This window comes from Embiotoca jacksoni, unplaced genomic scaffold (genome assembly GCF_022577435.1).
Source record: "Embiotoca jacksoni isolate LCO1_2020_lvr unplaced genomic scaffold, fEmbJac1.0.p SCAF_7, whole genome shotgun sequence".
In the NCBI taxonomy this organism is placed as follows: Eukaryota; Metazoa; Chordata; class Actinopteri; family Embiotocidae; genus Embiotoca; species Embiotoca jacksoni.
Genome location: NW_027185425.1, coordinates 11817033 through 11835031, shown reverse-complemented (window position 1 = coordinate 11835031; position 17999 = coordinate 11817033). Strand labels below are relative to the sequence as shown.

Genomic DNA, 17999 nt, shown 5'->3' with positions numbered 1-17999 from the left:
CTTTTAATTTTAAACAGTAGCTTTAAATTGAAAGAGATAAAGGAAGTTGTGCCATTCAGCCTAATTCAGATGTTTTTTTCATTTAAACTATAACTCCATACAGTTCTAGTCGTTTTTGGCAGGACAAACAACACTATTATTCATAATCAATAAGATGTTCACGCAGAAGTGGTATCAGCATGTTGTGCGGTTAAACTGGATTGTAGTCACAGGTTGGTTTTTTTCTGATGCTAACATTACATCAACAAACTTTTAACCGCGAGCAGTGGCACTTACGTCAGTTTGCTTCTCCCGGGCTACAAATTGTGCTGCTTGGATTGGATTTAACTTTTGAAGCTCTGCTGTATCACTTTAACTTGTCCTCATCATTGTATGGTTAATGTAATGTTACTGAGACTAGCCGCTGACAGAGAAAAGCATGCAGGCGAGGACGGGATCAGGTGAGGGTCAAGCAGTGCCCCCTGGGTAATGCAGTTCATTTCAGATAATAACCTGATAATAATACCGGCTATTCGACTGAGTGTGATAGTTTCCATGAGTTAGCTCAAATGTTAGTCACGTCAACTAAGCTGATCTATCAAAATTGCATTTCAAGCTTGTTGAACTGAGCCAAAATGACAATATAAATAAATTATAGAATGTTTTTTGCTTAGTCAATTAAAGCTTAAAAACCCAACCTCTCTTGGCATTGCTATTTGGTAATATTTATACTTTGCTCTGCCAGACATTTGCAGTTCTATTAATCTGTGATTGTTAAGGGACTGGTACTGGCCTCGAGGGAGTCTTGAATGAATAGTTTAAAACTGTCATTTTGTCTTCTTGCCCAGAATTAAAATAAACTGATTGGATTTTTTTATTCCACTGCATTCAGTGTAAAGATGTCTCAAACATTCTTTGAGGAGGTCAGTGTCTTTTCTTTCTTTTGATTGGAGCTGGGAGTTGAGTTAACCAAGGCTAAACTCTCCAAACTGTTTTCCTTTAAACAGAATCATCAAAAAGACATAAATGACTTTGAGTTTGGGCAGGAAAAAAGTATAATTCTATCACGACTTTGAGAGTGATGTCAGCAGCTCAGCTGCTCATGCCTTTTTTCATCTTCCTTCTTTGTCCTCCTTCTTCTGCAGACAGCAACTTCATCCTGGCCAACGCTCAGATGTCGAAGGGCTATCCCATTGTCTACTGCTCTGATGGCTTCTGTGAGCTCACAGGCTTCTCTCGAGCGGAGGTCATGCAGAAGAGCTGTGCCTGTAAGTTCCTGTATGGGCCTGAGACCAGCGAAAGTATCATCCTCAGCATTGACGAGGCCTTGGAGGAGCGCAAAGAATTTAAGGATGAGATCATGTTCTACAAAAAGGCAGGTAAGCAATCGAAAGCTAATTTTGTTTCCAGTTGTGTCTTGGTGGTTCGTTCAGTTGTGATCATTTCCTTTATGCTCATGCTCTACCATACAACACAGGCTCTGTGCCTTCCCCCGCCATTCACCAATTAAGTGTTAGAATGAAGGACAGTAGACAAGCACAGAAAGCCATTAGAGAATGAGTGGACAGAGTGATCACCATGTGGGACTTTGCCTTTTATATTACCATAAATGGATGGCAGTTCTCCGTGGCTATTTCTGAAGAAGCTCCATTTAAATTGGCATAGATGGGCCCATAGATGAAGCAACTGCAAGAGGAATGGAAGTATATCTTCTTTTATTGACCCATTCTCATTAAATGGTGATTAAACAAAGCCATCAGTCAGAAATGTCCCCCAGTTATTATTTAATGCTGAGAGACATTAAACTTTAATAGATGTCAGCTAGTGGCCCCTTAACCCTGTCTCCTTCAATTACACTGAGCCCATTTACTAACTGGTGTGTGCTGTATGGTTTGGTGTGTGACTCTGTGATTAGCCGGCTGACCAATAAGGGCAATTATGACAATTATTTAACACCACTGATGAATCTGTTGATTATTTTCTTGATCAATTAGCTGTTTGATCATTAAAATGTCAGAAAATTGAGAAAAATGTCGACCACCAAACTCAAGATGCAACCTAAAATGTCTATAACAAAAATATATTTAGTTTATCATTGTAGAGGACCTAAAGAACCAGAAAATATTGAAATTAAGAAGCTAAAGTCAGGGAATTTTAGCATTTTTTTTTCATTTGAAAATGACTCAAAATTATTATTTTCAAATAGTGATTGGTGATAGATGATTCATTTTCTGTCAATCAACTAACCAGTTAAATGACTAATCATCAGCTCGCCTGCCCAGTTAAAAAAAATGCAGCCGGAAATAATGAGCACATCTATGCATCAGTGGCTACACGCTTGCTGTGTTCAGCTCTGCATCTAATTTCTGTCCCCCAATCCGTTAGAAGCTATCCTAGACTTTCTATTTCATACTGGGGTTCATTCTTGACCTGTTTGACTGTCAATCTGAGCTCTTTTGAGACAACATATAGGCTACCATAAATCTAATAGTTATTATGATACAATAAATAAGTCCTCCAAAAAAATGGAAATCTGTACATGTTCGACTGGACAAACTCCTTGCTTGACAGTCTGCCTGCTATTGCCTTTTTTTCCACTTTATTCATTCAGCCTGACATTGTGTTCCTCTCCGCCAACATCCTGCTGAAAACAGGGTTATTTTGTTTTATTTTGTCCTAACCCCTCGGCAGTGAGTAATGAATCTTTCCCCACATCATCATTTTCAGTTGGCACTGAGAAGTGGTCGTGGTTGCTACGAGCAGCTCATGTTTTTCACATTAATCAAATGAACATGTTGATTTAAGAGTTGTTGCTTCTGTAAGTTGACTCACCTCTTATCAACTTACAAATGTTGGTCTATTGTTTCTCTAAATGGGGCAACAGCCATCAATAAGCAGCACCAGACCTACTTGAAACCACACAACAATAAATCTGAGACGTCGGCTGAATTTGAAGGTCTGGAAGCAGATTAGCGAACTCCATCTCTCGTGGGATTTGATCAAAAGCTCCACAGTGGCGATTAAATGCACCTTGTGGTCATGTTGTTTTGACAGAAACTGCAAAGGTTGCCTATATGCTCTCTGACAATGATTAACACTGGTATGATGATGTGTGCATGTGTCAGATATTTTACCAGTTTTCTAAATATTTTCTTTGATTGACTTTAAAGCAAATTTAGCAGGCGGCTCAGTGCAGTTTGCCTACACACAGCTTTGCTAATACAATCACAGATGTGACTGTCTACACAACTCTGTGTCTCGCCTTGTTGTCTTTTATCGCACCCTACCATCTCCTTTTCCCTTCTTCCCTTCCCTTTTGTCATCTTTCATCTCCCTCTGATTCTCTCATGACAATGCTATTTTCTTTTCTTTTACCATCTCCACATTGTTCTGTCGGTGCCAGACTGCCATTTATGTCTCCCGTCCTTATCTTGCCGCCTCCCTTCTCTGCCTCAACCCGCTCTTTTCGTCTGCCACAGCAGAGTCCTGAAAGTAAACGCAGCTGATTGACTCAGTTTGTCCTCCGTCTGTCTGCCTGAGAAAAAAAGAATGCTGCGTGTTCGCAATCAGGAATTCTCTCCCTCGCGCTGCGTGCTTGATAGTGCTGCCTTGTCTCGCAGGCATGCACACGTACACGCACACACGCACACACACATGTAGAGATAAAAATACTGTGACTGAGTTATCATCAGGCAAGGAAGATTTAGTGAGTGGGAGTGATGAGAGGAAACTCCGTGGAAAATCCCTCTTGATCAGCGATTCATTTCTACTTACTGAATAGAAAAGAATAAAGGTAGAGCAAAAAAATCTACTCTGAAGGCTCCCATCATGACAACATCAATGTGATATAAAAAGATTTTTGACATAAATTCTCACTTCAACAAAAAAAAATTGCAATATATTTAATAATACAAAAAAAACACAACTTTGACTTTATAACTTTCTCGCTCATAAACCCAAACAGTTGCCCATGTGCAGATCCAGACAACGTGAAGCAACATTAGTTTTCATTTCCAGTTTTCTGGCCATTCAAGTCCAATATTTACTCTCCTTCCACCTCTGGTCTAGTCTCAGCCAATATCATTGCAAAATATCTGTCTCTTAGCTACTGTGCTAAATGCTAAATGCAAGCTGCCCAATTGTCTGCTTATTGGTGCTGGGCAGACAGCCCTCAGTGGGTTTAACCATTTTGCTGGAAACAGTTTCCTTCTCTTGCTGAAAACAAGATTAATGAGAGCTGTGAAAGTAATTCCAAAGCTTTGATTTGGGAAACCAAAACAATAAGCTGAAAGAGACTAAAAAGTTGAGGCAAACTGCAGTCAGGAGATAATTCTGTGTGTGTGCTTGAAAATGAGCTGGCACAGGATGATAGAGAGTAAATACGTTTTCTGAAGAGAAAAAAAAAACTCTGTCCTGGGACATTATTTTGATAAATCAAGCATTGAACAGTAATACAACAATCAGCACAAGCACACTAATGCTGGTGCAGAAACACACCGATGCTGACCTGCAGTTCCTCTGAAAAGCAATCTATTTAGCAGGAGTTGGAACCTCAGAGATGGGTTCATCTCTTGCTGTGCCTGGGGAACAGTGGCTGGGTCTATTTAAAGGCTCTGTTTCCCCCGAGGGACTTCTAACTGTAGGAAGGCTCGCTAATAAGTCTGTGAGTCTGTGAAACTGTTGCTCTACTCTCTCTCTCTCACACACACACACACACACACACACAAACTTGTATACACACATAGTAAACCCATTCAGAGTCTAATCAAAGATGGTGTTTAATAGTGTTAATAGGAGTGTTTTTCCCTTTCAGCGGTGCTGTTCTGGTGCCTGCTGGACATTGTGCCAATTAAGAACGAGAAGGGCGACGTGGTGCTCTTCCTGGCTTCATTTAAGGACACCACCGACACGAAAGCCAAAGTCATCCAAGAGGACAAGAAGGAAGGTCAGTATGCGTGTGTGTGTTTGTACTGCTGAATGGATTCTAATAGTTACCATACAAGAAAGAAAATTACCCCAAAAGACCCTAAATATTTAATTTTCAATTAGCATGGTTAAAAGATTCCTTTAAATTAGACTGTAACACAATGTCTGTGGTGAAGCTGAGAGAGATGGACGTTAAGATTACTTTACCAAAACTGCAATCTTTTTTTAACCCTTCAAACCCCGAGCTTTTTTTTCTAAATTTCCACCTGACAAAACATCCTTAAATCCAGTCAGTACAGCTACAAAACTGTAAGGATAGACTGAATGACCTAGGGCTCTATCAATAACCAACACCTGGGAGAATTTTGAAATACAAATCTCCTCGCTCTCATCACCAGGCCAGAGTGAGGCTGGAAAAACTCCAGCAAAAGTTAAAATTTGTACTTCCACTGAATCTGTAAATCAGAGAGTAAATAACATCCCTGTAACAATAAGTCAGTAAACACTGATGTTAATGGACCTGCTAAAATTCTCAACTGCAACTCAACAAAATTTGATGCAACAGAACTGAAGCACAACAAAATGCCTCATCCATTTTTGTCACAGTACTAGGTGGCCTCTTCAGTGAATGTGCAACGCTTGGTAACCTTCGAAAAATGGTGCCAGCTGTGTTTTTATAATAGATACAGCTCAATCCCGGTGCAGGGGCCTCCAGGGTGGAAAAGATTTGGTTATTTTGACAGATTTGTTCTGTAAGAAGCTGATTTTCGTGCTCAGTAGATTAGGTTTGTGTTTCATTTCAAATTAACCCTGTCTTGTTATATTTCTTTTACCAAATCCTTTTTAAGGAAAACATTAACCTGGGTTTTTTTCAGCTCAATATTGTTTCTAGTAGAATAAGTGCTGTTTTTTTTATACTGCACACAAGTCATAGGTAGGAGGTTGGGATTGGCTGTAAAGTGCTGAACATAAAAACCTGGGTTTAGGTTTAGCCAACATAAAGACTTCTTAATCGTTAATAAAGTCCTGTCTTGGGATTTGGGACACTGTTTAATTATTATTTATTTAACTAAGGCTTCAGCCTTTCCCTAACTGTGAACATAGTGCTGTGGTCACAGTTTGCACCCTGTGATATACTGTTCGATTGGAACCTTAAAAAGCAGCTCTTTGTTTGAACTTAATCCCTTGCTTGCAGTATTTTAATTATCTTCATTACTGTATATACAAAGAAAACAAAGCCACACATTTTTCCCTCAAAGTCTATATCCTCAAAGGATTACCTTCAGGACAACACCTAAGCTAAAGCCAGAGAGAAGCCAGAGAGAAGGTCAAAGTGTGTGCATGTTTGTTTGTGAAGTCAGCAAACAGACTTTTCTCTCAGGCTGGAGTCTCCTTGGATTTGCCTAATTACTCTCATTACTGTAAATAAGGGAGAAATTGAAGCGGACCGCAACGTTATTTTTGCAGACGTAATGAAAAGCTTTTCATAGAGGAGGAAAGAGTCTGATGCTGCATGCCTCAGACCAACGCCTCACTATAATTGCTTTGTGTCTGTTTAAATGGGGTTATACCTGTAATGTCTCACTAACATCTTCAATATGTTCTCAGTGCAGACATTGGAGGGCTTTTTTGAGTGTTTATACCTCTGTAGACACGTTACTAAGTTTTTAACTGTTAACTTGGTTTAAAACCAAAGTTACAAAGTGAGAAGAAAAAAAATCAGAATTTTGTTTGTTAGAGCTACAAAAAATAAAATCTGAACAAGCAGGAACTCAGTGGGGCATTTCCATCCATGCTGGGGAAGCCTTTCAAGAACGGACAGACACCTCGGATTTGACCCATTTAGCTCGCTGTCTGGACGATGTGGACAAAGTGAGACAAAGAGGGAAAACAACTCTCTGGCATCAACAACCGCTATTCTCCTCCTTTTTTTTTGTTCTTTCCTTTTCTGGTATGAATTTTCACCTTTGGTAAAGCCTCTCTCGACTTTGTTTGTTGCTTTTTAGTGTTCTTTCCTCACTTCTCTGCATCTCCATCTCCTTTATTTCACATCGATTTCGGCTGCTTTTACTATATGTATCCTTTCCCACCTCTACTATATGTCCTACATGCCGCTGCCTTCCCCCCCTTATACACAACACTCCCCCCACCCCACCTATACTCCCTTTCTACCCCCACACGAATGGCGATAAAAGTGGAGGGAAATTCATTAGATCTAAAAATAAGCATGTCTCTGTCTGTGCTCCTGCGGTGTCGCGTCCCCCAAGGCTGCACCGCGTTATGGATGGGCCCTGTCTGTTCGCCTAGTCTGGGGTCCGTACACACACTCACAACACACAACACATACACTTTTTCCAAAGGACACTCAGAAGCCGTTATCACTTCTATTCTCCGGCTTTGTTATTGTCGTTATCCCCCCCTCGAGCCAATCTGCCCTTAGTCCTTTCCTGTTGGTTCACAGCAGTGAGAATGAGGATGAGAGCCCAGCAGCAATGAAGTGCCTTCTCCCATTACCCAACTCCTCAGTCTGAACACATCACTGCTGCACTATCTACTTTATCTACTACTACAATACACTTGGAGGAGACACACACAAGAGCATGCCTGCAAGCATACACACACACCCACACACCCCAGTAGCAATCTACCACAGAAAATATATACCTTACTAAACTGCCTCTGTGCCCCACTGGCGACTTATCAAAGCTGAAAATTGGACGGTCTTGTTGGAGATCGTGTTTACACAATAAGATGTTATCAACCAATATGTAATGATGAATATTGTGAATCAAAACTGGTAACAAATGTTCTTTGATCGTACAAGCAAAATGAGAGTAAATGCCTTGTTTTCCTTTTTCACATTTCACTCTCTTTGCATTTCCCAGCAAATTGCACAGTTTGCTTAGAATTGAGACATTCTTGCTTTTGCATATTCATGTTTTCCTATTGAGTACAGAATATTATGTATTTCATCAAGCATAATGACTGATTCAGTCATCAGGAGTGAACCCTGGGGGGTAAAGTATTGTAGACGAGTGTGTACTGACTTTGTGCTTGTGTGTGTGTGTGTGTGTGTGTGTGTGTGTGTGTGTGTGTGTTTACAGAGCGACGGCGCGGCAGGGTGAAAACAGGCTCTCCATTCAGCTCGGCTCGTCTGCGGAGCAGCACTGTGCTCTACCACATCTCTGGTCACCTCCACAGCAGAGAGAAGAGCAAGATTAAACTCAACAAGGTATCATCAGACTCTTCAAACAATGGATGTACCACGAGGCGGGATCACTCAAATGTGGTCGGGGAGCGGACTGTGTAATATAGGAAGTGAGAAGATAACTGCTGTTATTAAAGCTCAGTGGACAAAGTAAAGGGCAGGGAGCTGAGAGAGATGTATGTGTGTGTGTGTGTGTGGGGGGGGGGGGGGGGTAAGGGGGGGTACTGCTGGGGAGGATACTGCAAACTCTCAGCTTCTTGCTGAGGCTTTGCAGTAGATAGTGTCTTACTTTAGTGTATGAGGAATGTGGGTAGTCTAATTGAGGTAATGTTAGCACTGGGGTTTAGCCTTGGTGAGGAGGTGGTTAAGTATAGATTTTCCTCATCTGAACTTCATCGGTAGATTTCCAAACAGAAAAAAACCCCTTGTATACCATGTTTTTCACGTGATCACATGTAGCACACATGTTTAACACATGATGCAACATATGATAACATGGGGAAAATATGTGTCAAAGTTTTCACATGGGAATCTACATGGGTTTCACACATTACACCATACAATTTTTCTAAAACCATGTTCTCCATGTGCACAATTACATGTCATGTGGTTACAGTTTTTGCACATGTAAAATTAATTAGTTTTTTTCTATAAGGGTTGTATCTCCAAAACAAAGAAATTGGATGTTCTCTAAGAGAAAAAAAACACTTGGATGACTTCTGTTTTCTCATACTGTCCTTTGCAGAATGTGTTCGGGGATCTTCCTGCTCTGCCGGAGTACAAGGTAGCAGACGCCAAGAAGTCCAAATTCATCTTACTTCACTACAGCACATTCAAAGCAGGTTGGGACTGGCTGATTCTGCTCGCCACTTTCTACGTGGCTGTGACGGTGCCCTATAATGTGTGCTTCATTGGGGATGACGATGACCTGACTCGCAGCACGACTGTCAGTGATATTGCTGTGGAGATACTGTTCATCATAGGTTGGTTGCTGTTTATAAACGATTTAAGTAGCATGAATAATTGAGCCTATATAATAACCAGCATTCACATTAATCAAACACTCCAACTCTGTTTGTCTTTCTGCCAGACATTGTTTTCAATTTTCGCACCACTTATGTCAGCAAGTCAGGCCAGGTCATCTTCAATGCTCGACAGATATGCATCCATTACCTGACCACGTGGTTTATCATCGACCTGGTGGCCGCATTGCCCTTTGACCTGCTCTATGCCTTCAAAGTCAGCGTGGTGAGTAGCCATTGGCTTGTTGTTTAATCCCTCATGTTTAATATACATACATTCAGGTGGAGAGAAAATATTTAGATAAATTACAACTTTAGATGATCCAATAAAAATATCTAATCTGTGAAGATATTTTATAAGTAGAAAAAAAAGCAAACCATAAAACAGATAGTAGAAACATGGAATCCACAAAGAAAAATGCTAAAAAATAAAAAAAAATACATATAAGCTAATAAAACATGACTTTGAATGCTGTTATGAAAAACAAAATCTCATGATTGATGTGTTGCCAAGTAACAGCAGCCTCTAGTCCTGTCATTGTAAAGAGCAACACCTCCATCACATTTGACATTTCATAAGAATAGATTATCTAGATTGTTTCCAGAGCTGCCCTAGTGTCATATTGATTCCACATACTGTACATGCACTGACAAAACAATCAAATCTGAATCATTACAAGATTTTTCTGCTCTGCTTGAGTCAGATACACGGCCCCCTTAAGAATAGCAGAGTGCAGGAAGAAACAGTGATCTGGAGCAATTAGGTAGACGGTCTTGTCTTGTTCATGGGTGAATGATATCACACAATCGAAGCACTGCACTGTAGGGAGGTTTTGATTGGTTGTTGAAATAAGTTTTTGCTCTCTGGTCCCTAATTTAGAGAAAGAGAGGCTTTTAAGGCTGTTTACATGCTGAGACACTGTAATGTGAGTCAAAAGGTTCAATACATTATATTGGATGGATGCACGCAAGCATTCAGTCTAAAATAGGTGGAGTTAGATCAGCCTGAAGTATTAATGAATAAGGTAGAACAATAAGGAGGAAACTATGCAAAAAAAATATGCAGCTAAATTATTATGATGAAAATTTTAAAGTGAAAACTTTTGAAAGGGAACTGTAAAAAGAGGTGCTTAATGACAGAAAATAGAAAAATAATTACTGAGAAAAAAGAAAAGAAAGCATGGACAAAAAAGTGCTTCTACTATGAACGGAAACGGGGAAGTAAAGGTGGGAGCTGTGACAGGCTGCTCCAGGCACTTTGGACCCAGACTCTATTAATGGAAATACCACACGCTCTCAGTAGGTCAGTATTTGGGTCTATGGCTACTGGGCCATAAGTTCCCCTCGCCACCGGGGAGAGCAGGGATGGCGGGTAATCGCCCAACGTTCTGCGTGATGTCCCCTCGAAGGACGAAGCGTTCAGACCGATGTCCCCTATGTGGACAAAAGCCAATCTTTCACCAAAATGAGCCACAGGGCCACAGCAGTGTCCCTCCCTGGTGTTCTCCTCTCTTGTTTTTGTCGTATGTCTCTGTCATTTCTGCTTTTGTGGCATGTTTTACTGTCTGTTGAGTGGTTCCTATTCCACCCTAACTTGTATTTCTGCTCTTTTTCTTGTTAGAGCAGTAGTTAAATTGTACTTCTTTCCCTTCCTGTTTTTGTCAGTGTGGTGCTCTTTAACGTAATTGCAAATACAATAGGTTATTATTTAGGCTCCTATGAATACATCTCCTGGGCCTGGATGCCTTGTTGGTATTGGAGAACAGTGTTTTTGGCCATACACTGCTGAATGAGTAGAGTAAATAGAAACAAGCATGATCAATCATGCTGCTGTGATAGGCTTGTATGACCAATGGTGTGGCTGCAGGAGCAGAAATAATGAGCAGTTCTGTAAAATTATAGGCTCATGTGCACAAACACTGCCTTAAAAAAGCAGACGGAAAGCAAGCAATCAGGTAGCTAAATGTAAATTTCACACCTGATAAGCAGAGGAAATGAAAATGTGAATGGCAGGGGTAGATGGAAGTGGCAACTTGAAGGAAAAGTGGCAGGAGGTGCATTGCCGGGAACATCACATTGTTTACTGCTCATGCTGCTGGAGGAGAATGGGATAGGGCGCAGCCTGCTCTCTCCATAGGTGGGATGCAGGGTGGTGATAGATGGTGGTGAGGAGATGGAGCTTCTCCCCAGGGATTCTGTAGGAGGCTTCATTACCCCTTGTGCTGCACCAGTTCTCTATTTCTTACAGGGAGTGAGGATAAACTGCCATAAAACATATTGGAGACATGTGCATGCACAGCTCTGATAAGGACCGTCCACACATCTCCTCCTCTTAGCTTCGTGCAAATGCTTTGAGTCTCCTTCACCATCTCTCTCTCTTACACACATAAAAACATTTTCTCTCCTCGCTGTCTTGATAATTCCTTTACCTTTAGTTATTACTTTATATATACATTTTCCATAGAGTTTATGTCCCACTTTCCCTGTCGCAACCAACCGCGTCCTCCCTTCCTCTCCCCACTACACTAATGCAACATGCATCAAATATCCTCCTTGTCCTACATCCCTCTAAATAATAGCTAGTGTGTGTGTGTGTGTGTGTGTGTGTGTGTGTGTGTGTGTGCGTGCGTGCGTGCGTGCGTGTGTGTGCGCACATCTCCGATGGGGATACACGACGGCTAACCCCAAATGATAGACTGTTAGTGGCAATAACCTGAGGAGCAGGTGCACAATGGATGACATTCACACCACATTAAAGTGTGAAAGGTGTGAAAGGTGTGAAAGGGAAATTAAAGTCATGCGTGTAAGTCACAAGGTGAATGCAAGAAGACTCTGGCCAAAGCAGTTTCATTTGCTGAAGAGTCAAAGAAAGAAGCATGCAGTTTGAAAAGCCAGAAAGCCAGAGGAGTATGGTGATGGTGAGGATTGGAAGTTAAAAAAACAACAAAACAAACACACCTGCAAGCGAGAGCCTGATTGCTCTAATTGATATTTTTATATTCAAGGGTCCTTCATCAGGAAATCTTCATATAGATCTTGCCGTAGAGATGTTTACAAGCATTCATCAAGTTCTAATTATAGAACCGGAGAGAATTTGAGCTGCCTGAAGCATGTTTAAGAGTTTCTTGTCACTTAAGTCAGTGCTGTGTATGCAATTGTGTATTTCTATAGGTGTGAATTAAGCTGGTTTATCACTCTTTTGCGCTGTCGATAAAAAGAAGATGATTGAACTCTGCTCCTCTCTTTCAGAGTTTTACCCTCTTTATATCTTTATCTGTCTCTGATTTTGCCCTCAGCAGAACACTAGAAAAACTCAAGAAATGAAAAGGAGGTTATGTATGTTTGGTTTTTGATTAGTACTTTGCAAGAAATGAAACACATGCTGCCTTCAGGAGCCGTAGTTTGGGAGAGACTGGGGGTAATGGTGTGGTTTTGGAATATAGTGATGACAGTGGTGTGTTTTGGTCATACAGCCCATGGAAATTTTAAGCTGTTTTGACATATTTGCAAGAGCAAACATTTGATTTTCTTTGAAACATTACCTCAAGATGAAAGTGATATATATTAACTGACAAAAGGAAAATTATAATTTTTTATCAATTATTTAACAAAAATATGAATAGATGAAATATTCTTTTCTTTTCAGAAGCTAGTATTGCCACCGTTTAGCAGAAATAACTTCTTGTAGGCGTTTTGCATAATTGTCCAAGAGTCTCTGACATCAGCTTGCTGAATTTTTGTACCTCTCTTCCATCCAAAATTCCTTTAGATGCAAGATGTTTGAGGGTTTTCTTGCATGTACTGCCCGTTTCAAATCCTCCCACAACATTTCAATAGAATTCAAATCTGGGCTTGACGAGGCCACTCCATAACCCTCCGTTTCTTCTTTTTGAGCCATTTTTTGGTGGATTTATTTGCTTGGGATTATTATCCTGCTGAAATGTCAACTTTCTGACCGATAGCCCCTCATTATCTGCAAACATTCTTTGATATAATGCAGAATTTATCGTTGAATCAGTGACTGTAAGCTACCCAGTCCCAGAGGAAGCAAAGTAACACCAAACCATAAGATTTACACCACAAAGCTTCAGAGTTGCTATAAGATTCTTCTCCTAAAAAGCTGTTTTTGGTCTGCACCAAACATGTCTACTGTTATTGTGGCCAAACAACTCTATCTTTGATTTGTCTGTCCAGAGCATTGTATTTCAAAAGTCCTGGTCTTCATGTTCATTGGCAAACTGTAGTTTTGTTCTAATGTTATTTATGGACGTCAAAGGCTTATTCTTGGCATGCAGGTCAAATTTGTGTGATCTCTTTCTGATTGGAGACACATGCACTTTGAGACCAACAGTAAACCTTTTGACTTAGATGCTGAACTAATGGAGCTATTCACATATGTCTATTTTGATTTGTCTAAACTGTATATCAACAAACAGTAAACCTAATATATTAACACTTGAAAAGACATTCAGCCCTGAACTTAACTTGGGAGTGGACCACCTGCAGCATGTTAGTTATGTGAACTCTGAATGTCAGGCACACAGAGAAAGAGACAAATAGACTCAGGAAAAACTTTATGGACATTTTTACAGTCCACCAGCCAACAGATGTGGCGACCTATTGGGATTTGTCCCGGTATTCCCGATGGTCAGTTATCCCATTAGCCATCTTTGTAAGCTGTCACTACATACCATTAGCATTAACAGCTTTTTACTTACCAGTCTGGAAACACGTTGCAGCATCAAACTTAATTTTTTTGCTCGCAGAGAGCTCTTTCCAGCAGTGGACGCAACCCCAATGTTGATTCTTCTTCTGCTTCGGTTTTGCCAAGCGTTTCAGCCATCGCTGCATTTACTTAATGACGTTGTTGCCTTGTAGTAGAGAATGGTGTTGCAATGCAGGAGGGGCTGCGGCTAGCCGGTTAGCATGCTAACCTCAGCAGACATCTGGGCAACACTATAGACCTTTTCACAGCAGACATTTCTACTCATCATTAAAAGGAATGCACAGGTGTATTAGTGATGGGTTAGTTCCATTAAGTGTCCCAGTAAGTTATCACAGGTAACCAACATGTACAAAAGCAGGACTTCCCCCTATTTGGAATGCAGCAATGGGATTATTATCCTGATCGCTGTCTTTGAGATGATGTCAACAGTCATTTCTTCACATTCTGTGGATAATCTTAGATCATTTTTTTGTGTTTTAAACTGAACATCTTTCCTATTTCACCTTTGATGACAATAACTAAATTAAAATAATAATTTCCCCATCTGCACTACAAATTAATTCACCTTGGTGTATTACTCTTTATCCCCAGGTGTCTGTGGTGCACCTCTTAAAAACTGTGCGTCTGCTTCGTTTGCTGAGGCTCCTTCAGAAGATGGACCGCTACTCGCAGCACAGTACAGTGGTGCTGACCCTGCTCATGTCCATGTTTGCCCTTCTGGCCCACTGGATGGCCTGCATCTGGTACATTATTGGCAAGATGGAGATGGAGGCCAACGCCTACAATTGGGATATTGGTGAGTACATGGGAGAAGGATGCCGAGTAAATCCAAAAACACCTATGAGCTTCCTTGATGTTAAAACAAACAGTGAATTGCAGTGTGTTCCATCATCATCCCTTTGAGCACAGCAGGGGTGCTATTGGGCACAACACCAACCATCTTCAGGCACCGTTGGTGCTTGGATTGGTGTGACTGGGGAACACAACATGATATGAAGTAATGTGTGTATTTTTACGGACCCATTTAATTTTACAATTTACCGCCTTGATTTAAAATACAATTTAGTCCTCATTGGTATTACACTGAATCTGCTGAACACAACACATAGCAAAATCAATGCAAAGCTTAAATGAGATGTTAATGCAGTGAATTAAAGACACATAGAAATACAACAAAAACAGTCCATGTCTCCTACCTGTTAGCAGCTGCTGCTGCGGCAAGACCTGGGTGGCATGAGAAGTGTGCCTGCAGTGAGTTGTTATCAACTTTGTCACAAGATGATAAAGGAAAGTGGACCATGGTGGCGTCAAACATTAGGTTGAAATGTGCCACTCAAAACCAGTTGCAGATTGGGGCTTTTAATCAATAATGAGATCTTTAAAGAAGGGAGGAAGTTTGGGGGTGGAGGGCGCTGTACATTTATCTAGCTGAGGGAGCCATTATCCAGCTTTTTCGAGTTTAGCACTAAATCAATATAAAGGAAACACAGGGCTTTTATTAGCAGAAATCTGTACACTAAATGGCTCGTGGCTCAGAATAAAGACTATAAAGCTAAATTATGGATTTTGTGTTAATCATCTGGCATTATAAAATAACTTTTTTTTTAATCACATAAATCTTACAAAGGAGAATCCATTCTCCTCCATTTTTTTCCACTCTTTTGTGGTTTTCAGATTGAATTCCTGTTTTATCTATAACATATGTGTGGTGCTTGGGAAACATGCCAGTATCCTGGTGCATAGATGTTTCATGGCTTATTATTTCCACATTAACAATGTTTCTGAAAAGATATTGATGCATGATCTGATCTTCACCTGTGGATGTGTTTGCATGGTCCTTCTATAGCATTTTAAGCTTTAGAGGTGTGTAGTTGTGTACAATTACAAAAAACCCATCTTGGATGAAACGTGTCACATAGGTATAGATTTGTGGTTTGGTTATAGATTTCTGCAATAATGTTACAATCCTTAAAGGTCAATTGGAAAGAGACCACACGGATGTGTGTTTCAAACACACAGTAGTCAATTGTGAGATTCCTAAATAGTTAATAACAATGTTACAAACTCTGTCCATATGTCACATCATCATGTCAGATGGTACTGTATTTATGTTTAGCAGCTAAATTAAGTTTATGATTTCCTCATTGATTTTATTGATTCCTAAGTCTGTTGTAAAATATTCATTGGATAGGAAATGTGAAAGCAACAACTACATCAGTGTGTGTGTGTGTGTGTGTGTGTGTGTGTGTGTGTGTGTGTGTGTGTGTGTGTGTGTGTGTGTGTGCCTGTATGCAGGTGCTTTTGTGTATTGTAAAATCGGTGTGAATGGCTTCATTCTTTTCATTATTAATGATGGAGCCTTCAGGCTTCACCCTCAGTCTCCAGGTCACACAAATAATGAGGCCCCCTGGGCTGATCTCTGGTCAGTATCGATGAGCTGCACTGCTCGCAATTACCTTGTTCTGGCATTTTCATAACTGGTTCCAGGTCAGCATTGACTGGTTCATGAGAGCAATGCAGATTTCTCTTCACCAATTACTCCATTTCAGTGTCATAAAATAACAGGTCGGTACATGAGGCAGGATTAATGTGTTGTATCCTAATTATGCGTTTCTGATGCTGAAGTGAGCATTGAAGTCAGGCAGCTCTGAGCTGCTTCCATCCAATTACCATTCATCAGTGTCTGCAGGAGACTCTCCTGGGTTCAGCTGTATGTCTCCACACTGTACTGACCAGGGATCAGTTCTGGTTCCCAAGCATCTGATCTGCTTCTCCTGTGAAATCCATTGTTCTGGATGGAAATAGTGCTGTTGGGTTTATCTGTTTCTACACACTTCACTGCGTAGAGATATCCCCAAAAAATGGAGATCCATTTGTGGACATTTTGTAATAAGACATGTTTTGTTCTTTTATTTATAGCTGTAATGAAGTAGTTGCTACTACCTGTCCATCTAACCATCCATTTGTTTATTTACACCATTTTAAAAACAGGATGGCTCCATGAGTTGGGGAAGCGTCTGGAGTCACCGTACTATGATTTAGGAGGTGTTAACGGGACTAGCAACGGTCCCTCCATCCGCAGCGTCTACATTGCTTCACTCTACTTCACCCTCAGCAGCCTCACCAGCGTGGGCTTCGGCAACGTGTCGGCCAACACTGACACTGAGAAGATCTTTTCTGTTTGTGTCATGCTTATAGGAGGTACGCAGCACACATGAGCATCAGTTGTCATACATATGTAAAGTCCCATTAATACAGGTACACGTGTGTTTTAGAAATGACTCCCTCTTTAGGCTTTACACAGATGATCCAATCAGATTGAGATTACAGCGTGTGGGATTATATTGTAGAAGAATATTCACATTTACTACTAATGCATCTTGGTTTAAAGGTTCAATAGCAGGGTTTTCCCAAACATTTCAGGACCTATGAAACACCACAACCAAGTGTTTTTTCACAGCACCTAAGCCAAATGAACAGAAAAAACTTTTTGGAGTGCTGACCATAGACTGAATATAAAAAAAAAGTGTGTGTGTGTGTGTGGGGGGGGGGGGGGGGGGGGGGGGGGGGGTCTTGTGGTGCAGTCAGGTTATGGCTATTGGTGGGCAGGATGTAGTTTCTACAGGTCAGATCTACCGCTCACTCCTCCCCAGCTCCTTCAAATAGGCTCACTTCTGGCTTCAAACCTCTCCAAACAAGCAAGATGGCGATGACCAAAATCTGAATTCCAGGCCTCATACCAAACAAACCAATGGGTGACGTCACTCCTGGTTGCCGCTAGGCGCTGACTATGTGAGGAGGAGAAAATTGCAGTTCAAATCCATTCACTATAAGTCTTGTTCTACCCATGCTTTGTGGTTATTATATTTTACGCCATACAGGTTTTTGTTTTACAAATAAATATTGTAATGCTAATAGTCCAAAACTATGTAAAAATGCATATTTTTGCTGCTGCCTCAAACCAACCTCTCACTGATGGTTATAATAAAAAAAAAATCTGATTTTTTTTTTTTATTTTTTTTATTTGATTATAATATGATTAAATCAGACCTTTCCAGAGTGGTCTGATCTGGTCTAAACTGGATTGTTTCTATAGGTCTTGTTTTGGGGGGTGAAGAGAGGTCTCACTGGTGGGGTT

General features: G+C 40.7%; 1 protein-coding gene across 1 annotated transcript in view; it reads left to right on the top strand.

Moving 5' to 3' along the window:
• The window catches only part of kcnh8 (potassium voltage-gated channel, subfamily H (eag-related), member 8), a 49770-nt gene that overhangs the window by 13216 nt on the left and 18555 nt on the right, over positions 1–17999 (top strand). The window contains exons 2-8 of the mRNA XM_069176734.1: positions 1125–1358; positions 4793–4924; positions 8010–8137; positions 8859–9096; positions 9204–9361; positions 14453–14657; positions 16853–17062. Coding sequence (XP_069032835.1) covers positions 1125–1358; positions 4793–4924; positions 8010–8137; positions 8859–9096; positions 9204–9361; positions 14453–14657; positions 16853–17062 — 1305 coding nt within the window. The remainder of the gene's footprint in view (positions 1–1124; positions 1359–4792; positions 4925–8009; positions 8138–8858; positions 9097–9203; positions 9362–14452; positions 14658–16852; positions 17063–17999) is intronic.